Source organism: Pygocentrus nattereri, chromosome 13 (assembly GCF_015220715.1).
Source record: "Pygocentrus nattereri isolate fPygNat1 chromosome 13, fPygNat1.pri, whole genome shotgun sequence".
NCBI lineage: Eukaryota > Metazoa > Chordata > Actinopteri > Characiformes > Serrasalmidae > Pygocentrus > Pygocentrus nattereri.
In genome coordinates, this window is record NC_051223.1 from 36,319,760 (window position 1) to 36,346,391 (window position 26,632).

Below are 26,632 nucleotides of genomic sequence, written 5' to 3' on the forward strand. Positions count from 1 at the left end.
GGAGCTTAAGCAGATGTTGTGTTCTGGATGCTAAACTATCGAGACCATTAAAGTTTAGCTGTTTTAGGCCAGTTGTTTTTTTTTTTTTTAATGGTCCTTGCAGGATGGCTGTGGTTGTGTTTTAATGCATTAATAGGATTTAGTAAAGTTAGAAAGTTGGAGTTAATTTGGTGCTTTAACTCTGATTTCAGTGCTTGCTGTCTGAGGAAGCTCTAGCTGACTGCCGGAAAACAGGTGGGATTAAAAATAAGTTGGTTCCAGTGTGAAGGCCCAGCAGTCTAGATGGGGGGCGCTGTTTCCATAACTGTGGTTTTTAGCCCAGTAAAGAAGAGAAGAAGATCAGCGAGGCAGGAGTAGATCAGCTGAAGGTAAAGAGTTCTGCGCTGTGTTTTAATCGATCCTGATGGGAGAGATCACAGTCTGAAATGCAGGGTGGAAAAGGGGTGGGTTTTTGGTCGAAGGCATTTTCCTCTTTGGTTTGCTTTGCTAGTATTTGTTTAGTATTTACAGTGTCTGTCTCGGACAGTAGTGGACAGATTTGTATTCTCTGCTCTCATCATTGCTGCAGTTGTATCTAATTGGTTCTTCTGGTGTAGTGAGATCCTCAGCCTCTGCTCAGTGACCAGTTTGTCCACACATGAACAGATCTCACAAACCAGCATGAAAATTATATGTAAAAACAGTTAAACGGTAAAACCCAGCTGAAAAAAAAATCATATAGCCCATTAAAAGGTTTTTTCGGTGTCCAATAGTCTTTAATGGTGTGTTTTCCTGATGGCTTGATATCTCAGACTCTAATGGTTCTAACAGGTGTTCTGATTACAGATGCGTTTGATAGTTTCCTAATGAGAACCAGCCTGCTGCTTTTTCTACCAGGTATGTGACTGCATGGTTCATCACTGCAGTGGTAAATATACAGTAACACAGTGGCTACAAACATGTAAAAGTCATTCGAGAGCTTTGCAGTACGGATTGTACAGCAGATCATACAGTGTACTGGTTATCGTATGAGTATTTAGTGCATTTGCAGGGTTGGTGATGTACAGATGGGAAACAAAGTAAGAGCCAGCAGTATTTCGGTGAGGTGTTGAGCCGCAACAAGCCATCTTTGACGTGCCTCAGCATCAATTCTGCAAGTCTCTGGAACTGAACTGAAGAGACTCCAAAAGACCTTCTTTCAATCTGTGGGAAGATCAAATGGACAAATGTAGTATGAAAAAATGTAGTATGAAATATTCCAGCAGCACCACTGTGTCTGATCCACTCAGACCAGCACAACACACACTAACACACCACCACCACATCAGTGTTACTGCAGTGCTGAGAATGATCCACCACCCAAATAGTACCTGCTCTGTGAGGGTCCATGGGGGTCCTGACCACTGAAGAACAGGGTAACAGAGTATCAGAGAAACAGATGGACTACAGTCTGTAACTGTAGAACTACAGAGTGCAGCTATACAGTAAGTGGAGCTGATAAGATGGACACTGAGCGTAGAAACAAGGAGGTGGTCAGACTGTTATGCATGATTGGTGTATGGTTCCTTATAGCACCAAAATAGGTTGTTCTAATGTGATACACTTGACATCGTAACAGTAACAGAACCTGTTTTGGTGCTATTATGGAACCCTTTTCAGAAACGTTCTATATAAAACCTAAAAACATACACATCAGTATGAAGAACTATTTCACCATTCACAGAACAGTTTAATGTCACTAATTTAGTGCAGTGTGTGAAATGTTGAACAAAAACATTTGTATTGAGTTTTTTTTAAAGTGCTGTGGCACCACTGGCCACTTTTTGTGCGTCTCAACGGATCAGATATCAGGAACAGTAAATATCATGACAGCTTGTATCATGAAAAAAATATATATTCGCCAAGTTACTCGCCCCTACCTGACATCTGAAAAGAAAACTGGTATCATGCAATGTCTAGTTTTTTTTTAATGATCTTTATGGGTCTCATTATCCAGTATCTTCCTCTGTTAGTTCTTAAGTGCGTTTTTGAGAAAGGTCCTAAGAAAAAGTCTACGTCAGATTCATGACGTGTTCTTAAAGCACATAACTGTTCTCACCTCTGTGCTCTTGAGTGTGTGTAGATTCTGTTCTTACCTAAGAACAAACCCCACATAAGAGAACATTGGTGAACGTCAGAGTCTTGGTTGGTGAATGAGACCCAGTGTTTCAGCAGTTTTATGTCATATTTTGGTTGCAGTTCATACTGAACTTCAAATATTTTTCTTCTTTTTCCCTCCAGAAATGGAGGGATTAAATGTGTGAATATGGAGTCCAGAGGAAGCTCCAGCACTCAGCCAGTGCCCTCTGGTACTGAACACACAAACACGTCTCGCAGTCAAACACAGAGCAACGCAGCAGCGAAGAGACCTCACGACTGCTCAGAGTGCGGGAAGAGTTTTCACTATCCAAGTCATCTGAGAACACACCAGCGCGTTCACACTGGAGAGAAACCGTTTCATTGCACAGAGTGTGGAAAGAGTTTTAACCAGCTGAATAGTCTCCAACTACACCAGCGCATTCACACCGGAGAGAAACCGCATCCCTGTTTGGATTGTGGGAAGAGATTTGGAGACCGTGGTTCGCTCAAAAAACACCAGCGTATTCACACTGGAGAGAAACCGTTTCGGTGCTCAGAGTGTGGACAGAGTTTTGGAGCCAGCAGTACGCTCAGAAAACACCAGCTCGTTCACACTGGGGTGAAATCGCATCGCTGCTCCGATTGTGGGAAGAGTTTCTCTCTGCACAGCTCTCTCCAACGACACCAGCGCATTCACACCGGAGAGAAACCGTACGAGTGCTCGGAGTGCGGCAAGAGATTTACCGTACACTCTCATCTGCAGCAACATCAGCGCATTCACACTGGAGAGAAACCGTATCACTGCTCCGAGTGCTGGAAGAGCTTTAGAGACTACGGCACCCTCAAGAAACACCAGCTCATTCACACTGGAGTGAAACCGTACGGCTGCTCAGAGTGTGGGAAAAATTTCACTCTAAAGAGTCACCTCCAAACACACCGGCGCGTTCACACTGGAGAGAAACCGTATCACTGTTTAGACTGCGGGCAGAGTTTTACTCTAAACAGTCACCTACAGCGGCACCGACTTATTCACACTGGAGAGAAACCGTATTACTGCTCGGAGTGCGAGAGGAACTTCAGGCATTTGAATACTTTAAAGATTCACAAGTGCAGCACAAGGAAGATGAAAACTCCTGATACGTGATTTATTATGCATTTTTGTGGACAATAATGGATGTAATAAGTATTTTACAGGAAACTTCTCATGAATGCATTTGTTGATCTGTCCATGTCCAAACTGCAGCTCTCCCAGCTCCTACCATGACCCCATCTGGACTAAGCACTTAAAGATGCTGCTGCTGCTGCTGATGATGATGATGATGATGAATTTCTTGTTGTACATTTTTAGACTTATTTTTGTAAATTTTCACAAAAACTGAAGGATCTGTTCATTACAATTTGATCATTTGTCATGTTTATCATGAAGTGATAAAAAGGGCCAACATCTCAACAAATCACCATCAACGTTTTAATTACCAGCCTCGAGCAAGTTCAGGTTCTTTAGTAAAGACAGTAGCTCTACATAGAACCATGAACACTGCTTAAATGGTTCTCTGTATGGTGAAATGGTTCTTCAGAATAATGTAGAATGTGTTGTGTAAGTTTTTATACAGCACCGAAAAGGTTTTCCTATTGTTACAATCTTGACATCATAACAACAGCAGAACTCATTTTGGTATGTATAGAACCATATACAAGACATTCTCCATCAGTCTGAATAACTTTCACCATGCGGAGAACCATTTAAGCATGCAAACGGTTCTTTGAGCATTCATGGTTCTATAAAGAACTGATGTCTTTACTAAAGAACCCTTGAAGGACCATCTTTTAGAGTGTATTCAAGCTTTGAGAGTGGAGAGAAAGGGTTGAATCCTCCTGATGTTGTAGAGGAGATTCCAGGTTTGACCAAGGAATTCTCAAAGGAGACAGAAAGATCAGTCCTGTAGTGTGAAGAGCAGCTCAGTCTGGGTGGGATTCACTCTCAGGTGGTCGGCTCCTCCATGATGAGATTTTAGCCAGACATGCTGAAAGGTGATCAAGCCTGAGAATCATCAGCAGAACACTGGTAGGAGAAGCCATGAGAGGATGTTGTATCACCACAAGGACCACCTGACACCTTGCAGACTGTCAGTGGGCTTGAAATGGCTACATACTGGATAAACATTGTACATCATTCCGTCAAAAAACTACAACTTCATCCTCAGTGGAGCTGTTCACTGAGATGTGCTCTTTCCCACAATACAAAGTGCTGGCAGTTAAATATGCCTTAAATTGTAGAATAAACTACTGATTTCTGTGCTTCTGCCCTCAGCAGTTAAGCTGTACTGACTTCATGTTTCATACTTTTTTAGTACAACCTGCACAAAGACACCAGGCCACACCATCTTTACAGCTTGTCTGTCTGAAAAAAACGAATAAAGAGACAAGACAAGTGTTTTTATGGAGCCCTGCTGGTGACATCCTGTAAAAATAATAATAATGTGTGGTCACAACTTAGTGAGGTGTGAGAAAGAGATGAAAAAGTTGTGGCCACAACTTAATAAGCTGTGACCTCGTTCCCATGCTTTGCTAAGTGATGGCCACAACTTAATCCCATTTCTTCTTTTTACCCTACCTTTTCGAGTGTCACCCTAACTCCTTTGAACTGAGTTACAAGGGATAGTGGTTGAAATCTTGCCCTACAAAATGGGCGAGACCCTCAAATAAAGAGAAAACCCTTCATTAACAGCTACTAACGCTTCTCTGTAGGTCGACCAGGACGTTTTCAGTGATCGCACAGAAGGGCAAAGTTCAGCAACCTCACTGCTGGGTTTTAGTTACATTTAAATTAGGGCTGGGCAATAAAACAATAATGATAATTATTGCGATATAACTTTTCCTCAATAAAGCAATAAGACATGTTTGCTAAATTTTCGATATAATAATACACCATTCTCACACTTCCACGTTCAGGGACAGCCCTGGTGGCGTTTTTCTACTGCAAGAAGAGAGTGCACCATGTTTGGGTGGAGCGACCAGCGATCTGCTCTGCTGTGACCAAGTCTGAGTGATGAGATAAGTGGAGTAAATGCAGTGACATACAATGAACTCACCTCTTTGTGTACATCATAACAAGCTTTAGCAGCGTTAAATCACGTCCGCTCCACATAACTCCAATACTGCGTTACAGCGCTCAGCCATATTTTAGTATTAGTGCGTTGTGTCTTTGTGGATCTAGAGAAGGCAGATGATAGGGTGCCAAGACAGGAACTGTGGTACTGTATGAGGAAGTCAGGTGTAGCTGAAAAGTATGTTAGGGTGGTACAGGACATGTATGAGGATAGTGAGACAGTGGTGAGGTGTGCAGTTGGAGTGACAAATGGTTTCAAGGTGAAGGTGGGGTTACATCAGGGATCAGCTTTGAGCCCCTTCTTGTTTGCAATGGTGATGAACAGGTTGACAGATGAGGTCAGGAAGGAGGCTCCATGGACCATGAGGTTTGCAGATGACATTGTAATCTGTGGTGAGAGTAGAGAGCAGGTGGAAGAGAATCTGGAGAGGTGGAGGTTTGCACTGGAGAGGAGAGGAATGAAGGTCAGTAGAGATAAGATGGAATACATGTGTGTGAATGAGAGGGAGGCAGGTGGAAAGGTGAAGATGCAAGAAGTAGAGGTCGTAAAGGTGGATGACTTCAAATATCTTGGGTCAACCATCCAGAGCAATGGACAGTGTAGAAAAGAGGTGAGGAAGAGGGTGCAGGCACGGTGGAGTGGGTGGAGACGGGTGTCAGGGCTGATGTGTGACAGAAGGATAGCAGCAAGAGTGAAAGGGAAGGTTTACAAGACAGTAGTGCGTCCTGCTATGATGTTTGGTTTGGAGACTGTGGCTCTGTCTAAAAGACAGGAGGCTGAGCTGGAGGTGGCGGAGATGAAGATGCTGAGATTTTCGTTGGGAGTGACAAGGATGGACAAGATTAGAAATGAGCAGATCAGAGGGACAGTGAAGGTGGAGCAGTTTGGAGATAAAGCCAGAGAGGCTAGGTTGAGATGGTTTGGACATGTGTTGAGGAGGAATAGTGGATTTATTGGGCAAAGAATGTTGGAGATGGAGCTGCCGGGTAGAAGGAGAAGAGGTAGACCTCAGAGAAGGTTTATGGATGTAGTGAAGGTGGACATGGAGATGGTTGGTGTGAAAGTAGAGGAGGCAATGGATAGGGCAAGATGGAGGTAGATGATCCGCTGTGGCGACCTCTAAAGGGAGCAGCCGAAAGAAGAAGAAGAAGAAGCATTACCAAGCAACGAAAGTGAAAGAATGAAGTGGGTTCATGTGAGTTACAGCCCTGATTTAAACAAAAGTAAACTGTGGAAGCTGTGAGGCACTGGAGAGCGGGAGAGCGCCATCCTTACAGTCTAGCTGTTTTTAGCAGCTGTCTAACTTGAAGCAGCGCTCCATCACTCGCAGAACACGGCAAATTAATGATACTGTAGATTAAACAAGACACAAAAGCACTGCTTTCAGTTTAAAGGTAGCTAAAATTAGGACTTTTTCTGGTGTGAGAGATTCACACTACAGTTAATACTTTTATACAGCGAGCGTCAGATAAATTGTGGTTCACCCCTCAAACTACTGCGACAGAATAGAGAAATCCAGACTTCTACTAGCCATTCTGGAGCAAAAATCAGCCTTCAAACCTGAAAGAAATAATGATGTTTAAATCATAACACTGCTGTCAGTGTAGACATCATAATAAAACTCTATTTATGAAATATCTATATGCACAGATCTGAGCTTAAAATGATCACGAGATACATAATAATTTCTAAAATGTCGATCTGATGTAAAAAGTGGTGTAAAAGCAGCGCTAGTGTGCTACAGGCATCAGCACCTGTACTTACCTGAACTAATTCCTGCTAAATGTACAACAGATCACTGTATGTATTGTAAATGATGCTCCAGAAGATTTCCATTTGTTCAGATAAACAGCAGGAAGGCATATGAAGGAGAGGGACACTGAGACCCCATAGTGGATTCAGCTGTCAGTACGGCCCATTTTCTTCTCTTCTGATATGATTAATAATTGCTAGACATAGCAGAAATAAATAAGGGTTCCCTGTTTAAAACAGCGTGTCTTGTTCTTTATTTTGCTTATCAATAATTTGCTAAGCACGTTTTATAATATCCCACAGGAAATTATGCCTATTGTGTATTTGCTAGAAGACTTTTGATTGGACGCAGTAGATTTCTTTGTCCAGAAGGGGGCAGTAGAGCTCCACTCACTCAGTGTTTTCATCACTATCAGTTTTTTTTATTCTGTGTGCTCGTTTTCAGTCATGTTTCATCACCTCAGTGTATCATCCAGCCGTTTGCTTTGTTTGATCTATTGGTTTTATTTTCAAAATCAGCTGATAAACATACTTGAGGCACTGCCTGCTTCACTGTGCCATATTTTTGTGTAATATCTTTTCTTTTTTGGGCTTGGTTTCGGCCACATGTACCTCCTCCAAGGCCCAATGTGGCCTGCACTGGTCTAGTACAGCAGGTGTGCCCTGTCTTACCTCCAATAAAGCAGGAGCTCAGATGGTCAGCTATTTAAAGACTGAGCAGTTGATTAAAGAGTAGTCAGGTGAGCTCCTGCTTGTTTGAAACGAAAGCCTGCAGCCACACTGGATATGGCGGGACACCCTTGCAGCGCAGGGATGGACGACCACAGTCCCGGAGGGCCAGAGTCCAGCAGAATGTGGTGATTTTGGCTATAACACACCTTCCACACCTGGTAAGAAACTAATGAACGTCTGACCAGGAATCTCTAAACTGTGCTGGACTGCGGCTGTCCAGGTGCAGAGCTGCACTGATCTGATAGACTAGTGTTTCTGGTCCTGGAGGCCCGTGTTTTTCCAACTTTAACCCAATGGGTTATGGTTAGTTCGATCAGGTGTGCTGGGAGCAGGAGAACAGTAAAAAATACAGGACAGTGGGCCTCCAGGACCACGAGGGTTGAGAAACAGTGTAAGACCCTCGCTGGCCTGGCGTTCTAATCCTCACTTGGCTAAACTACATGTGCTGGTTATGAATTGAAAATGTTTGTTGCTGCCTCCCCAGAGTTCAGGCCACAGGTGGAGAAATCCTGTCCTACAGGAAACTAGTGGTCTATACCGGAAATCATTAAGCCAACTCCCTACAGTAAGCAAAACCATTAGGTTTTAATCCTAATGGTTTCTAATGGTCCTTTTTTTTTTTTTTTTTAGCAGAGTTTATTTTAATTGGTGGGAATGAGTGTCTATAGTAATTTGGTTCTCTTGGTCAAAATCAAAGCAGAACATTGCATTGTAGTCCTGTTGGACTAGCATATCAGACCTAAAGACATGAGCTAAAGTCATATGGGGAGCGTTTCACAAAGCTGGATTTCTCAGTTTGCCTGATAACTTCAGTTAAAGGATGAGGACTGTCCAATAGGAGTGTCCCTCAGCTCTTATTAGACAAGCTTGACTCTGGACTGAACACTCCACCATCAGGATCTCATCTGCTGCAAGAACCAAAGAAGGTCTGCAGAGAAGAGATAATGATCCATTCTGTGTTTGGTCAGTTTGCACGTCTTTGGTCCAACGGAGGAATCAGCCCTGCTGAAAAAACCCACAGAAACCATTAAGTGTGTTTGTTAGTTCCTGGTGGTGTTGGTTAACAGCTGACCAGTGACTAATTCTAAATGTATTTGATGGTTTCCTAATGGGATCTAAAGGTGTTCTAGAGGAAACTCATGGTCTCTACAGGAAACCATTAAGCCTATTCCCATTAGAAAGAAAAACAATTAGGTTTACTCACCCTCTAAAGCCCATGTGTCAAACACAAGGCCAAGTCAGGCCCTGTGGCTCCGTCCTCTCCACCTGCAAGTAATGTTCTGTGTTTACTGACTGTTAAAGATGCACTGTTGTGTTTAAGGTAAGGCAAGCATGTGATTGGAGGAGAGCGTAGGCGCGTGGTGTGTGAGAGTGAGCGAGAGAGAGAGCTGTGGTATGTGTGTGCGTTCGGCTCGTGTGCTAGCGTTAGCCCGTTGTTATTTTGGCGTGGTTGTAGCCGATAGCAACCAATGTAGTTCCCGCAATAAAAGTGACAACTGTTCATTGCAGCGCCTCTCTCGTCCATCCTTCAACACGTCCAGCAGGACGTTACAGTACTCTGGGTATCGGAGACTCAATTGTCTGACACGTGAAATTAGCTACTCCTTTAGGGGCGCCAGCAGTAACAGTTAGATGTTTATTGGGAGCCAGATTGCCAGACATTAGTGGCAACCCTGGACTGTTAGCTGATGAGATATTCGAGGATGGTCATTCATGTAGGGGCCAATGATATTCATCTGCGGCAGTCTGAGATAACTAAGGGTAATATTAGAGAGGTGATTAAACAGGCCCAGACGATGTCCGATGCCGTAATTTGTTCTGGCCCCATCCCAATGCGACGCGGCGCTGAAGCCTACAACAGGCTTACGGCGTTAAACTGCTGGATGTCCAAGTGGTGTTCTGAAAATCAAGTGGGCTTTATAGATAATCTGTTGCGTTTCGAAGGCAAGCCTGGTCTTATATTTAGGGATGGTGTCCACCCCATGCAGGAGGGTGCTGCCTTACTTTCTTGCAGCATAGCTCATAGTCTCTTAGTTAGTCGGCAGTGTAGTGTAAATAGCCAGGACCAGGCCGCAGGCAGACAGGCTAAACCGACTGGCTAAAGTAATAATTGTAGATTTTAATATTCACTTTGAGAAGGCAGATGACCCACTAAAAAAGGCATTTTCTTCAATTCTAGACTCTGTTGGTTTTACCCAAAATGTAACAGGGCCTACACACTACTGTAGTCACACATTAGATTTAGTTTTGACACTAGATCTTAACATAGACAGGCTTAATATCCTACCGCAAACCTCAACAATCTCCGACGATTACCTAATTTCATATGTGCTACGACTTAGCCATAATATATGTACGTTCCCTCGCTATTCCACAAAGCACTCAATAAAACCTTTTACCGCCCTACAATTTATAGAAAATCTCCTAGAACTATCAGCCCCAGTTTTCACTCCATCAGACCCAATGGAGCTAGATTTACTAACTGATTATTTAGAAAATACCTTCCAATCCACTTTAGAAAATGTGGCACCACTTAAAATAAAAAGGATAAGACATAAAAAGCTCACCCCATGGTACAATGATAAAACCTGTACCTTAAAACAAACAGCTCGGAAACTAGAGCGGAAATGGTGACAAACCAAGCTGGAAGTGTGATGTTAGCATTTTGTCTAATTACAGGCCTATTTCTAACTTGCCGTTTATATCTAAGATCTTAGAAAAAGCTGTGGCCCAACAACTTAGTTCATATCTACATAAGAACCATATATATAAAAAATTCCAATCTGGATTCAGGCCACATCACAGCACTGAGACGGCTCTAGTTAAAATAACTAATGATCTTCTTGCCTCTGATTAAGGCTACGTATCCCTGTTAGTGCTACTTGACCTCAGCACAGCTTTCAATACGATAGACCACAATATTCTCCTAGAAAGGTTAGAAAACATGGTTGGAATCACAGGGACGGCCCTATCATGGTTCCAATCTTACCTAACAGAGCGTTATCAGTTCATCAGTGTAAACAATGTATCTTCCAATTATTCAAAAGTAAGATTTGGAGTTCCGCAGGGGCCTATTTTAGGACCATTATTATTTACACTATACATGTTACCAATAGGCACAGTTATAATTAACCATGGCATTAACTTTCATTGTTATGCAGACGATACGCAACTGTACATATCAGCCAAGCCTGATGATAAATACAGATTAAAGAACATAGAGGACTGTGTAAAAGACATGAAATGCTGGAGGTTTACGGAACTTTCTCCTACTAAATAGTAACAAAACAGAGGTTCTCCTTCTGGGTCCAAAATTGGCAAGAAATAAACTACCAGATTTAATTTTTAATCCTGTTGACTTTCCAGTTACACCTGGTTCAGCAGCAAAAAATCTTGGTGCTGTCATTGGTTCAGATTTATCATTCGATCAACACACAGGCAGCATCACTAGAACAGCTTTTCTACATCTTCGCAACATTGCCAAGATAAGAAATGCCCTGTCCCTGCATGATGTGGAAACACTAGTACATGCCTTTATTACTTCCAGGCTAGACTATTGTAACGCACTACTGTCAGGATGTACGAGCAGGAATCTAAGCAAACTTCAACTAGTCCAAAACGCCGCAGCCAGGGTTCTCACTAAAACTAGAAAATTTGATATCAGTCCAGTGCTATCATCACTTCATTGGCTGCCTGTTAAATTCCGTATTGATTATAAAATTCTTTTATTGACTTATGAAGCCCTACATGGGCCCATGTAGTACCTGCAAGACCGTATTTCCCATTACGAGCCATCAACACTACTCAGATCCCAGAGTGCTGGCTTATTAGTAGTTCCTAAAATTCATAAGGCTGCAGCTGGGGAAGAGCTTTTTATAAAGCCCCCAAACTCTGGAATGATCTTCCAGAAAATGTTTGGGACTTTAAAACAGTCTTTAAAACTAGGCTGAAAACTCACTTGTTCAGTTCAGCTTTTGGTAGTTAATTGTTCCCCCTAGATAAAGGCAGCAGATCCAGGGGTCCATGGATACAGGGAATTATAGTAAACTGAGACGCTGGTGCTGTCGTCCCGCTGCTCGCACGCGGTCACTCAGGTTTGTGGACAGTGGAGCAGAGGGATGCCAAACTGTTTCAGAGTGCTGCCGTGTCTGTGTGTCTTTCTGGTTCTCTCCTCTTAGTTAAGCTGTCATAGTCAGATCTGCCGGAGTCGTTAGCCACACTCTGGAAATGTTTACATTCCCTGTTTATGTACAAACAGACAGAATAAAACTAATTCCATCTCCCTGGTAGAAGGAGAAGAGGTAGACCTCAGAGAAGGTTTATGGATGTAGTGAAGGTGGACATGGAGTTGGTAGTATGAAAGTAAGATGGAGCAAGATGGAGGCAGATGATCCGCTGTGGCGACCCCTAAAGGGAGCAGCCGAAAGAAGAAGAAGACCACCGCCCACATGTCCGGCCAGACACTGAAGGACGACTGACTGTCAAGCCCTCCTGCTACCCACTGCAGACCAGCTGCCCACGCCCCAGCTACCGCCACCTACCTTGGAATAGCTGCCCACCCTACACTGATGTTCTCATAGACTCCTAGTTATTCCTAATACCAATATTACTGCTATTAATATTAGTAATATAATCACTGTAGGTAGTTTGACCAGAGGAGGATGGGTCCCCCCTGGTGAGCCTGGTTCCTCCCAAGGTTTCTTCCTCAGTTCTAAGTGAGTTTTTCCTTGCTACTGTTGCCCCTGGCTTGCCCACCAGGGGTTTTTACATTCTTGTCTTTTCTGGAATTCTGTGAAGCTGCTTTGTGACAATATCCGTTGTAAAAAGTGCTATACAAATAAATGTGGTTTGATTTGATATTCGAGTAGTTAAGTATTCATATGATAAAGGTCTACTACAGGCGCCGAGATTTTGCTGTTGCAGTTTTGGAGTATTTTAAATATCCAGTCTTCGGGTCACTTATTTAAAAATGAAATAAAATCATACACATTCTCTGGGCAACAGATTCATTGAGATTTTTTCATACGGCCCCTGTAGTGTAAGTTTGACACACCTGCTCCAAAGAAATACCCAAAGTCAATGTAGTTACATTTAAACATTTTAGTCAAAAGAATCCATGTATATTGTATCACTCAGTGCTACAATTACATGACAAATAATTTACTTATAAAATAAAGTTCATAATTTATTTTTTTAATGCTTTATTTTACCTGGATACAAACACTGAAGCGGTGAGGAGCAGCTCTTTCTGTCCACAGTAGCCCTCTCCCCCATTTCCATGCTCGAAAAGGGAAGTGATGCAATAAGTCGAAGCAGTCACATTACAGAATGAACCAATCATGCAGCCCCACACAGCGCTGGGAGCAGAGAGCTTCCACACATCCAGTGGACCCACCGGAGTTCCCCAAGACCACGGATTTCAGGATGACCAGAGTTTAGTTCTCTGTTCCGCTACTGAGCTCGAAAACAGGCTTCACGCTCAACCAAATGTACCGAACTCGCAGAGCAAATAGTCCTGGACCTGGAAAAAAGCTCTACGCTTAAACCCACACACATGTTTTCTAAGCCACGTATCCTTCTGGGTCACAGGGTGAGCTGGAGCCTATCCCAGCGGTCACCGCATTGAAGGCAGGATACACCCTGGATAGGTTGCCAGTCCATCGCAGGAACACCTTTAAACAGGTCACATCATTTCTGTTAAGTTACCTTGATCAGACAAACCAATGTCGTACGTTATCAGCTCCCTCGTAGCGCATTTGTGGGTCTTGAATGTACTCGAGTGCCTGAAGTTCTGTCCACACTCTGAGCAGTAATACGGCTTCTCTCCGGTGTGAATGCGCTGGTGCAGCTGCAGATGAATCTGCTGATTAAAACTCCTTCCACACTCCGGGCAGTGGAACGGTCTCTCTCCTGTGTGGACGAGCTGGTGTCGCTGCAGATGATTATGTACAGAAAAGCTCTTGCCGCACTCCGAGCACTCGTACGGTCTCTCTCCTTTGTGAATGCGCTGGTGTTGTTGGAAGCTACTGAGACGGTTGAAGCTCTTCCCGCAGTCTGCGCAGTCGTACGGTCTCTCTCCTGTGTGAATGCGCTGGTGTGCTTTGAAGGTTCCTCCATCTCTGAAGCTCTTGCCACACTCTGAGCAGCGATACGGTTTCTCTCCGGTGTGGATGCGCTGGTGGAGTTGCAGATGACTCTGACGACTGAAGCTCCTCCCGCAATCCGAACAGGGAAACGGTTTCTCTCCGGTGTGAATGCGCTGGTGTAGCTGCAGGTTGTTCTGCTGATTGAATGTCAGTCCACACTCTGAGCACAGATACGGCTTCTCTCCTGTGTGAACGCGCTCGTGTACTTGGAGGTGACTGTATCTACTAAAGCTCTTCCCACACTCTGAGCAGTGGTGAGGTCTCTCTTTTCCTGCATTCTTTGGTGTCCGTTCACAAGCTGCAGTAGCGTGGAGAACACCAGAGGACGTCTGCTGAGTGCTGGAGCTCGTTCTGGATTCCATATTCTCACATCTAATCTGTCCCGATTTCAGTCGTGTAAACTCGGACACCTCTTGATGACGTCTGCTCATGGTAAATTTAAATCATGCATGTAAATGTCCTGCATTTCTAGAAGAGGAAAAGAAAAAGCAATAAAAAATCTATGCAAATTGCAACAAATGTTAGTATAACATCAAATGGTACACATGAGTCTGTGTTTAGACTGCAGGTGAATTTGGTTTGTTTATCAAATGAGATGTATTGAGTCAGATCTCACCAGTCTACCTGCATGGGTTGCCATGGTAACAATGTGGGCAGGAAAGATGGAGGAGCATCATCTCACCCTCCAAATCTCTCCATAATCATGAGTCTTTGGAGCTCTTCTTGAATCCTAGCACTTTTTTCAAAGAATCAAAATATTATTCACAACTGAATAAAAATCTAAAGTTTTCAAAATATCCACACCAACAATCAGACCTCCCTGTGAGCTACTGTGTTTCATATCACTGTGATTGGACCTGTAAGTGCTCATAACAAATTATTAAATTGTTTAAGAGTAGCAATAAAACATTTATTCCTATTCCTAAAGTAGGAATTCAAAAATGTCATTTGTGCAACAAACGAAACAAAAATCCATAAATGTTTGGTTTTGTTTCACTGTGTGCTTTACATATCAAATTAATGCAGCATCTTTCGAAAATCATTTTATTAAACTGGAAGAGCAAATTTAACAGCATAATAGTCATTAATGGTACTCCTAAAGGGGTTTATATTTACTTAACAGCTGAATTTGCTCTGATAAGGAGTCAGTGCTGTGAAACTCTGGAATTTCTGGTCATTGAGACTTTTATCTCTGAAAAAATATTTGTACATATTTGTGGCAGTCACTGAATCTGGCCGAGCAAACACACAACTGAATATCATCATGAACGTGAATGGCAACATTGTATTTATGGATTATGCATTCTACTGTAAAAAAGAGAGAACAGTAAGGGCCCTAAAGCAGAGCCTTGTGGGACGCCATGCTGCACTCTGGGTTCAGAAAACTCCTCTTTTCCACTGACAAATGGGAAGCATCTGTCACACATGTAACCATGGCAAAGCTGTGCTCCAAATAGGTTTTTTTAGTCATGGATAATTAAGGTTTGTCTCATCAGGTTTCAAATTAACTGCTTAAATACAGCAATAAAAATATTTTCTCAGTTGAAATCATAATAAATTCACACAACAGGTTCATTTATTGAGGGTATATTTAATGTTGGCTTACATCTTCTTTGAAATGTAATCCACATCAATTTTATGATCTTTTAGAATTATTTCTGCAAGACTTCATTTAGATATGAATACATTTTTGGCAAATTTTCAAATGACAGATTTTTACATGAATGGTACATTGTCAAATATTGCATACAAAAATTCATCATTGAAAGACTTACTAAAAACGTACATGCTACACAAAATGAATATGACATAAAAACGAAGATGACCAAAACTAATTCTGGAAAGAAAAAGACTGAATGATTATATTTCCAAGATGAAATTTTGCAAATAAAAAGCACGTCCTCCAACAAATGAACTTGTTTTGGGAATAAAGCATGAAGCCGGCTGATTTAAGACAGAATATCACTGTCATTGTTGTATTTGTACCTGGTTAATATTTGAGCTCAGCTCAGTTGTTTTGTAACCAGTTAAACTAAATATATAAGGTTTAAATATTAATGACCAAAAACTAACTGGGACAAAGCTCTGCAATTCTGCATAGCTTTTGCTTTCATTTATTCATACAAGTCCATGATGTGTCTGCACAGGCCCAAGGGGAGCTGACATGGAATGACCCTTGAAAAAAAAAGAACCTTAATAATAAAAACCTTAGATTAATATTCATCCACAGCCACATTCAGCACTGAGGTTTTCTAGGACTGATACTCTGCTGCGCCTGCACGGCTGATCTTCAGCATCTGATTAGACCTGATGCCCAGCTGAATGATTAATGAGCTATTAAAGGCTGTAATAAGTTATCAATTCTTGCCGTGGCTGCAGTTGAGCTGTGTCCATTTGTCTGTGCTTTTTCGGGAAACGTTCTATATGAAAACAGTGGCTACCTGAATAAATCGTTTAAATCATAAAAACACAGACATTGAACAAGCAGCAGCCTTTAATCATGATCACACTCTTACTAAGGACAATTCCTCAAGGGTTCTTTAGTCAAGAAAGTGGTTCTATATAGAACCCTGAATACTTAAAGAATATTGTGTATGATTACAAGGTGCTTTGCATGGTGTGCTGGTTCTCCTGACTGATGGAGAATGTGTTAGCACCAAAAGGGTTCTTCTGTTATTACAGTGTCAAGTGGGTGAAAGCGGTAATTGTTGGTGCTCTTCCTCACTCAGGCTGAAGGAAACGACTCGAGTTTAATCACAACTGCCTTTCTTTGTAATTAATTATTTCTTTATTTAACTATTTTTTTTCTCTTTTATGGTTTTATTACTTCCTTTTTAATTATGTGTTTATAACTATCTTTGCAAAAGCCTTCCTGAGGTGCTGGATCTGTCTGGATATCTCTAAGGTGCTGGATCTGTCTGAGGTGCTGAACCTTTCTGAGGTGCTGGATCTGTCTGAGGTGCTGGATTTCTCTAAGGTGCTGGATCTGTCCGAGATGCTGAATTTCTCTAAGGTGCTGGATCTGTCTGAGGTGCTGGATCTGTCTGAGGTGCTGGATCTGTCTGAGGTGCTAGATCTGTCTGAGGTGCTGGATCTGTCTGAGGTGCTAGATCTGTCTGAGGTGCTGGATCTGTCTGAGGTGCTGGATCTCTCTGAGGTGCTGGATCTCTCTAAGGTGCTGGATCTGTCTGAGGTGCTGGATCTGTCTGAGGTGCTGGATCTTTCTGAGGTGCTGGATCTCTCTAAGGTGCTGGATCTGTCTGAGGTGCTAGGTCTTTCTAAGGTGCTGGATCTCAGGATGTTAAGATGCATTATTTTCTAATGCATACATTGTTCTACATGTGTAAAGCACTTTAAACTGCCACTGTGTTTGAAAGGTACTGTACAAAAAAACTTGCTTTCTTGGTGCTATACAGAACTGAAGAGCCATTTCACCTTGCAATAAACCATTTAACCATGAAATGGTTCTATATGGTACACGTGGTTCAAGACAGAACCATTGCCTTTACTAAAGAACCCTTGAAGAACCATCCATTTTAAGAGTGCACACAACTGCAGCTCACCTCGGATATACAGAACAAAGAGCTGGATTCACCAGCGTATGTAAACCACAGGCTTGGTAAATGCATAGAACAGCAGGGTCCGAACACCACCTCAGATCAGACTGACCAACAAAATCTAGGACAACAAAATGATATACAAAATATTTATTGTCTATTCTAATGGGAATTTGCTTAATAGTTTCCATTAGAGACCACTACTTTCCTGTAGAGAACATTTAGATTCCATTAGGAAATGGATACAGCTATATACATTTTATTTCATGGTTAAGGCGGTGAGGGGAAACATCTAAACCAAATCCAAAGGTCAGAATGAGGAATAATACTGACACCCTACAGCAGACTTTTGCTAATTCTGTCACGATTTTTTCTACTTTATTTTTTTATTTGCAATATTTGGAATACTGTTTATCGTCTATTGTGACTGAGCATTACTTTGCACTGCTGTTAGTAACTGCCTAACAACACCCTACCAACCCTTTGTTATACCATAGCAACCGCTTAGCAATACCTTAGCAACCAGTTGGAATCACCCTAGCAACGACCACGGGTGCCATAACAACCACCTATCAATGCTTAGCACCACCTAGTAACACCCTAGTAACCATTTGGAATACCATAGCAACCACTTAGCAACACCCTAGCCACCACAAAGGAAACCAAAGCAACCACCTGAGATACCATATCAACCACTTAGCAACCATCTGGGATACTACAGCAGCCACTTAACACTTTTGCAACCACCTAAATTACCACAGTAACCACCAGCGGCTGCTTTAGCAGCACAATCGCTGCATTTTTATCAGGAAATGCACTTTTCTGGTTGCATATATTTTAGTACTTGGGCTGTAAGGCATCTCTGAGATGATAAAAAATGTACTCTATAAATAATATCTTTATTATTATTATTAATAATAATAATAATAATAATAATAATAATAATAACAAACAGAATGTGCAGTACAAATATGGCTGTTGAATCTTGCGATGCAAAGAAGATTTTTCATGTTACAGCTGCTGTTCAACTCAGTCTGCCCTTCAAGAAGACGGATCTCAGAGCTGATTATTGATCTCCTCCATCGCCAGCCGGAGATCAATCGAATTCCGCCATCTTTAAGGACAGATCAGTTCTGTGAACTGTGATTCAGTGGATGATTACATCAGCGCTGATTATGGTTAACGAGACAAAGGGATGATGAAAATTAATTCATTATTGAAGCTGAAGTCTCAGGCCTGATTTCTGAGTGTCTGAGATCCTTACAGCTCAGTAACAGGTGACGAGGGATGGACGTCTGTCATTGATTTCTCTCTCCGTCTTCTCCTCAGGTCCTCGGGGGGTGGGGGGTGGGCTGAGAAGTGAGGGAGGGGAAAGAAGGACGTTAGAGATGTGAGCTCCACTTGGGTTCAGGGGATCAGACATCACAAAAATCTGCATCATGATTATGAAGGATCTCATGCACCTCCATCACGGTCTGTTGGAGAGCAAGCTGGAAATCAAGTTTTCTAATGTGTTTTGGCTTTTTTAATAAGTTGATATCACAGTGTAAAGGATCCTAATAGTTTAACTTATGATCTTTGACTGACTCTAAATACATTTGTTGGTTTCCCAATGGGATCTAAAGGTGTTCTACAGGAAACTAGTGGTCTCTAATGGAAACCATTAGGCCAATTCCCATTAAGTTCTAATCCTAATTTTTTCCGATGGTCCTTTTTCAGAAGGGATGATCTCCGTTTTTGGACTTTATTTCCAAACAGGATTATTAGAGAAGCTCAACGTGACAAAAAGACACAGGCTGTACCTGTAACAGAGTAAAGAACTGAACACCTGAAGCTCAGAGAACAGAAGGAACCTACACACTCATCTCCACTGGAGAACATCTGCACCATGCTGAACCCTGCAGGTCCATTAGGGATTAAAACCTAATGGTTTTGCTTTCTAATGGGAATTGGCGTAATGGTTTTCACTAGTTTCCTGTTAGAACACCTTTACATCCCATTAGGAAAACATCAAATGCATTTAGAATCCGCCACTGATCACCTGTTAAACCATTAGGATTCTTTACACGTTTAAAAAGGACAAAACACACTACAAAACCATCAGGAACCAACAGAAACACAATGGTTTCTGTGGGATTTTCAGCAGGGCTCCTCGCTCCTCTGAATCCTAAATAAAGCATTAACACTGCGTTTATACGGTGACAGCAGAACATCAAACACAAGCACGAGCCAATTAAAGACTGTCTGATGGCTTTGATCTACATTCAGCACCTTTTCACAAACACATCATCTCACCGTCTCTCAGCTGCTCTGCTGGTCAGTGAAGGCGCTGTAAACACAGCGAAAGCTGATGGAGAGAGGGCTCCTTACCTTCAACACACACACACACACACACACACACACACACACACACTCTCTCTCTCTCTCTCTCTCTCTCTCTCTCTCAGACCGGGATCTTCTGCTTCTCCGCTTTATTTGGGTTGAAAACTAAACGCAGTCCTATATTTAGCGCCACCGCCTGGACTGCAAGAGCGTCACACTGGACACAACTTGCACGGACATGGGTGTGTTTTTTAACCACACCCGTTTTCCGGTAACCCCCGCCCCCTGCCTGCGAGCAGTCTGCTGATTGGCCAGTTGACCAATTTTTCTTCTTTAGAAATCCGAGTGAATCAAAGAAACTTTTCCATGATGAAATGGTTCTTCAGATTGATAGAGAATGTGTTGTTTATGGCTCTATATAGCACCAAGACAGGGTTCTGCTATTGTGACAATGTCAAGTTTCTAACAACAGAATAACCGTTTTTGGTACTACATAGAACTCTTTGTAAAGGGTTCTATATAGAACCAGCCCTGTAATGGACCGACGACCTGTCCAATGTGTATCCTGCCTTCCACCCAGTGACCTGGGATAATCTCCACCTCCCCAGAAAGATAAGCAGCTTAGAAAATGTGTGTGTGTATAGAACCATATACAACACATTCTCCATCAGTCTGAAGAAGCATTTTACCATTCAAATGACAACTTAAGCATGTAAAGGGTTCTTTGAGAGTTAATGGTTCCACAACCCCAATTCCAATGAAGTTGGGACGTTGTGTAAAACATAAATTAAAACAGAATACGATGATTTGCAAATCCTTTTCAACCTATATTCAATTGAATACACTACAAAGACGAGATATTTATTGTTCAAACAGATAAACTTTATAGTTTTTTGCAGATATTCACTCATTTTGAATTTGATGCCTGCAACATGTTCCAAAGAAGTTGAGACAGGGGAAACAAAAGACTGGGAAAGTTGAGGAATGCTCAAAAAACACCTGTTTGGAACATTCCACAGGTGAACAGGTTAATTGGAAACAGGTGAGAGTCATGATTGGGTATAAAGGGAGCATCCCTGAAAGGCTCAGTCGTTCACAAGCAAGGACGGGTGAGGTTCACCACTTTGTGACCAACTGTGTGAGCAAATAGTCCAACCATTTAAGAACAACGTTTCTCAACGTGCAATTGCAAGAAATTTAGGGATTTCATCATCTACAGTCCATAATATCATCAAAAGATTCAGATAATCTGGAGAAATCTCTGCAAGTAAGCAGCAAGGCAGAAAACCATCATTGAATGCCCGTGACCTTCGATCCCTCAGGTGTCACTGCATTAAAAACCGACATCATTCTGTAACGGATATTCCCACATGGGCTCAGGAACACTTCAGAAAACCACTCAGTGAACACAGTTCATCGCTCCATCTACAAGTGCAAGTTAAAACTCTGCCATGCAAAGCGAAGCCAGATATCAACACCACCCAGAAACACCGCCGACTTCTCTGGGCCCGAGCTCATCTGAGATGGACTGACGCAGAGTGGAAAAGTGTCCTGTGGTCTGACGAGTCCACATTTCAAATTGTTTTTGGAAATCATGGACGTTGTGTCCTCCGGGCCAAAGAGGAAAAGGACTGTCCGGATTGTTATCAGCGCAAAGTTCAAAAGCCAGCATCTCTGATGGTGTGGGGGTGTGTTAGTGCCCATGGCAGGGGTAACTTGCACATCTGTGAAGGCACCATTAGTACTGAAAGGTACATACAGGTTTTGGAGCAACATCTTCTGCCATCCAAGCAACGTCTTTTTCAGGGACATCCTGCTTATTTCAGCAAGACAATGCCAAGCCACATTCTGCACGTGTTACAACAGCGTGGCTTCGTAGTAGAAGACTGTGGGTACTAGACTGGCCTGCCTGCAGTCCAGACCGTCTCCCATTGAAAATGTTTGGCGCATTATGAAGCACAAAATACGACAGCGGAGCCCCCGGACTGCTGAGCAGCTGAAGCTGTACATCAAGCAAGAATGGGAAAGAATTCCACCTACAAAGCTTCAACAATTAGTGTCCTCAGTTCATAAACGCTTACTGAGTGTTGTTAAAAGGAAAGGTGATGTAACACAGTGGTAAACACGCCCCTGTCCCAACTTCTTTGGAACGTGTTGCAGGCATCAAATTCAAAATGAGTGAATATTTGCAAAAAGCAATAAAGTTTATCCATTTGAACATTAAATATCTTGTCTTTGTAGTGTATTCAATTGAATATAAGTTGAAAAGGATTTGCAAATCATCGTATTCTGTTTTTATTTATGTTTTACACAACGTCCCAACGTCATTGGAATTGGGGTTGTATGTAGAACCATTTTATTCACCAAAGAACCATATTTGTGTACAGTTTGTGTTTGTAAAGATTATGTAAATATTAATATCTGCAAAATGAGGTGTAACATTTTACCAGTTGCCTTAAGTAGTAGTAGCCCTTTTGGAGACTGTGGCTCTGTCTAAAAGACAGGAGGCTGAGCTGGAGGTGGTGGAGAAGAAGATGCTAAGATTTTCGTTGGGAGTGACAAGGATGGACAAGATTAGAAATGAGCAGATCAGAGGGACGGTGAAGGTGGAGCAGTTTGGAGATAAAGCCAGAGAGGCCAGGTTGAGATGGTTTGGACATGTGTTGAGGAGGAATAGTGGATATATTGGTCAAAGAATGTTGGAGATGGAGCTGCCGGGTAGAAGGAGAAGAGGTAGACCTCAGAGAAGGTTTATGGATGTAGTTAAGGTGGACATGGAGATGGTAGTGTGAAAGTAGAGGAGGCAATGGATAGGGCGAGATGGAGGTAGATGATCCGCTGTGGCGACCCCTAAAGGGAGCAGCCGAAAGAAGAAGAAGACTTATGTCCAATGCTGAATTGGACATAAGTAAATGTCCAAAAAACCTAAGGATACACTCAAGCTTTTGCAAAGATGCTGATGCATTGTGGGAAATGTAGTGCCTGTAGTGAACTGGCCTGCTGTGTCCTGTAGTTCGATTTGGAGAAAATATGTACTTTGCCTATATTATATTTTCTAATTGTTCATTAATATTAAATTGCGATTTATAATTTAATCTCCTGCTTGGAAGGTCCTACTTACGACTTTTGGGGGTCATAATAAGACTTGATTTGTGTTAAAGCAGTTTTTGTTAGAAAGAAGACAGGAAATAATGTTTTCGCTTGACTTTTATTCTTCCGTCATTAAAGAGAGTCTGTGTATTTTTCGTTACTGCAACAGAGTGAAGAGCAGAGGATGCTGATGAGCAGAGTGATGTGTGGCATAATATGCTTATACCTGTATTTCCATGTGTGGATGGTTTCAGCCTGCAGTGTTAATGTTGTGGCTGATGAATGACTGAAATACTAGTTCGTCAACGGCTATCGCTGATTTTTTGTTGATGCCCCCAACTCAGAAACTTGGGGCTCATTGAAAAATCTCGTGGATGTTTAGTTGCTTCTGATTGGACTGACTCAAGGGGGGTCCAGTCTTATCCGTGAAGGGCCGGCCCTCAGCAGATAAGATTGGACACTAACTGATCTGCAGGTGGTTTACAAGCTCTGCGTTATTAGGTTAATGTTCTCCACTTAAAATTTAAGACAGTGTTGTTAATAAAATAGGCTGTAATAAAAATGCAGCTCTCCTGATTATAAAATTGCATGCAGTGGTTTTTAGCTTTAGATGTGAAAACGATCTTTCAGCCGTACAACTGAGGGTGTAATGATACGCACATTTTGTGACACAATACATGTATTAGAGTATTTGTATATGATGCATTTTCGACACAAGAAAAAAATTGATAACATAACTTTGCATTTATTTAATTTTTTGAATGTTTGTTTTCCCCTAAAGACACCACTGCTTGCTGAAGGGATAAGATGCAAACCATTTTCTTTAATGATATAAAATAAACCAAGGGTTCTTCAGTAAAGGTGATGAACTCTACTAAAGAACCCTTGAAGACTATTAGTTCTATATAAAAACATTTCATGCTTAAATGGTTCTTTGCATGGTGAAATGTTCTTCAGATTGATGGAGAATGTATTATACACCCTTTTTTAGCTCTATTTAGCACCAAGAAGGGTTCTGCTATTGCTATGATGTCCATGATTTAACAATAAAAGAACCCTTTTTGGTGCTATTCAGAACCACATAACCTATAACACATTCAATATATACAGTGGTTCTATACAGAACTCATGGTTCTAAATGTAGCCTTTCCCTTTACTAAAGAACCTTTGAAGAATCATATTTTTTAAATGTGCACATAAAGTAGGACTCTCACCTTCTGGCTGTAATGAGAGATCTTCTCTCCCAGCAGACTGGGGAACCCAGGATTCTCCACCTTATACTAGAGCTCTGAACATCCCAGTGGAGTCAGACTCAGAACCAGCACTGGGTTCAGGTGTGGAATTACTTATTATCGCCCACCCCTAATTCTTCAGTGATATGAAGCTGAAGTCAGATATTCGCCAGCTTCTTGTTAGAATTTTCTTGTTCCACCTTAAATGGAGCAGCAGTTCTGATGCCTGAGGCTCCAGAACGTAACTGCTGCAGCATTTAAAGTGGATCCGGAAATTTAGCCAGCTACCGAGACATCAGCACTACTAGAGATTATTATGCTTGTTATGAAGAAAAGGACCATAATCCACTGAAACACCATTAAACTAAGATAATACAGAGGTTACTGTCATTTTTTAACAGAAAAATTCTCACATTTGTGGGTTTCTTTGGTCTCTCGTGCAGCCACCTTGCTGGTCTTTTTTTTTCTCTCATAGCACTGTTTGGATGGCCATGTAGTTCATGCTTTTATGACTTCAAGGCTGGATCACTGTAATGCCCTGCTGTCTGGATGTCCCAGCAAAAGCCTCAACAAGCTTCAGCTGGTCCAGAGTCTCACAAGAACCAGAAAGTTTGACCATATCAGCCAAGTTTTATCAACCCTGCACTGGTTACCAGTTAAATTTCACATTGATTATAAAATTCTATAAAGCTCTAAACAGACTCGCCCCTCAGTACCTGAGTGAGCTTCTCTCCCACTATGAACCATCACGCCTACTTAGATCACAAGGTGCTGCTCACTACTGGTACCTAGAATTAATAAAGCTCCATCAGGGGGAGAGCTTTCTCATACAAAGCCCCCCAGCTCTGGAATAATCTTCCTATTAATGTTCGGGACTCAGACACAGCCTCAATCTTTAAGTCTAGGCTAAAAATGTACTTGTGTAGTCGCACCTTTGGTGATCAGTCTTCCCTGTCAGATCTAGACCTGCTGGGGTCTCTGCTGCTCTGTTATACTGTGATCAGTGGTCAGCCACTCTTTACAGAACTGACTCTGTGTTTTCTTCCTTTCTTTGCTGAGTTGATCAGCTGCCCATCCTGTGTGTCTGATGCTGTTGCCTATTCTGCCCTGACCGGGTGCCACTGCTCACCAGCCATCGGCTTGACCACCGCTGTTGCTGCGCCTGCATAATCATAAACTAATCAAATCAGCCACTGCTTTCTTTTTTCCCCACTTTGTTCTATAAAACTTCATTGTAAGAATGTTTGCTATCCGGTGTCGACCAGAGGAGGACGGGTTCCCCTTCTTGGTTCCTCTCAAGGTTTCTTCATCTTCTAGGGAGTTTTTCCTTCCCGCTGTTGCCACTGGCGACACTCATGGGTGCTTGGACCCGGATTTTTCTTTTCTTTCTTTCTGTAATACTGATTGTCCTGTAAAGCTGCTTTGTGACAACACCTGTTATAAAAATCGCTTTATAAATAAACTTTGCTTGCTTATTTGCCATGTAGCCCTAACATTTCATCCTTTTGAAGTTTTGAGAAGCATCTTTAAGTGTATTACAATAAAGACAAGAAGTAGGAGGCAAATAATAACACAGGAAATCAAGTTTAATTATCGATTAGCAACAATGAAGTATAATAAATCAATAATGAATAATAAATAACTGTACCTAGTTAATGAACACATGTACAGGAGAGAATAATATAAATAATACAGCATGTAGTTCATAATTTAGTGTTTGTACACAGTCAAGATTAAAAAAACATTCATTAATCCTACTTTAAATATCTTAATTACTTATGATGCAAAACATTTGTGGTTAATCAACCTAGTGTTACATAAAATAGTCCACACTGAGTGTGTTTACATGCACTTAATAATCTGATCGCTGCAGAAAATCAGATTGTGTCAGTAACTGGTTCAGTGTTTTTACACTTAATAATCTGATAACTGCTGAAAATCAGATTGGGTCAGTAACCGGTTCAGGGTGTTTACACCTAATAATCTGATAACTGCTGAAAATCAGATTGTGACATTAACTGGTTCAATGTGTTTACACCTAATAATCTGATAACTGCTGAAAATCAGATTGTGACAGTAACTGGTTCAGTGTGTTTACACCTAATAATCTGATAACTGCTGAAAATCAGATTGTGACAGTAACCGGTTCAGGGTGTTTTCACGCTCTTGCGTAATCACTGTGACTACATGTGTCAGGCAGCAATCAGATTTCTGCTTTACAGCCAGGCAATAAACTCGCAGAATAAGATGTGACAAACATATTAAAACTCAAATGATATGAGCGCCTTTTTCAAAACACGCGGAATCACTTCAGCTGAAAATATGAACACATATCATCTAGAAGACGAAGAGTTTTTAAATCCTTCATTTGTTCCAGCGTGTTTTCGGTTTCAGTGTCGCTCCAAAAGCGCTGTGTTGGTCTTGGAGGGTGTTAAACGCTACTTGCTGTTTCTGGGACGGCACTCTGTTTTCACAGAAATGAAAGAAATCAGAGTGGGGTTTACATGCATGGTAAAATCCCATTATTGAACTCCTAACATTTGCCGTCGACCACAGCAGTAGAACAAACGAGATTTTTTTGGAGCTGTGGACAC

General features: G+C 41.9%; 2 protein-coding genes across 7 annotated transcripts in view; one reads left to right on the forward strand and one right to left on the reverse strand.

The window, feature by feature from the left end:
* The first annotated feature begins 315 nt into the window (after positions 1 to 315).
* Positions 316 to 4,425, forward strand: LOC108437899 (zinc finger protein 345-like). 6 transcript variants are annotated; one of them, XM_037543956.1, is made up of 3 exons: positions 316 to 368; positions 826 to 876; positions 2,260 to 4,425. In XM_037543956.1, the coding sequence occupies exon 3, from the start codon at positions 2,285 to 2,287 to the stop codon at positions 3,239 to 3,241; it is 957 nt and encodes a 318-aa protein (XP_037399853.1). In that variant the 5' UTR covers positions 316 to 368; positions 826 to 876; positions 2,260 to 2,284; the 3' UTR covers positions 3,242 to 4,425. The 6 variants fall into 6 exon arrangements, with proteins under 6 accessions (XP_037399853.1, XP_037399857.1, XP_037399855.1 ...); XM_037543958.1 differs by having other exon boundaries at positions 342 to 368; positions 811 to 876; XM_037543959.1 differs by having other exon boundaries at positions 361 to 443.
* An 8,351-nt stretch (positions 4,426 to 12,776) lies between these two features.
* LOC108437897 (zinc finger protein 850-like) overlaps positions 12,777 to 26,632 on the reverse strand; it is a 40,971-nt gene continuing 27,115 nt past the window's right edge. The window contains exon 6 of the mRNA XM_037543895.1: positions 12,777 to 14,059. Within this exon, the coding sequence (XP_037399792.1) occupies positions 13,375 to 14,059 (685 nt within the window). The 3' untranslated portion in view covers positions 12,777 to 13,374. The remainder of the gene's footprint in view (positions 14,060 to 26,632) is intronic.

What these genes read in the sequence shown, in the direction of transcription:
- LOC108437899 (XM_037543956.1), top strand. Translation starts at nt 2,285, where the DNA reads ATGGAGTCCAGAGGAAGCTCCAGCACTCAGCCAGTGCCCTCTGGTACT.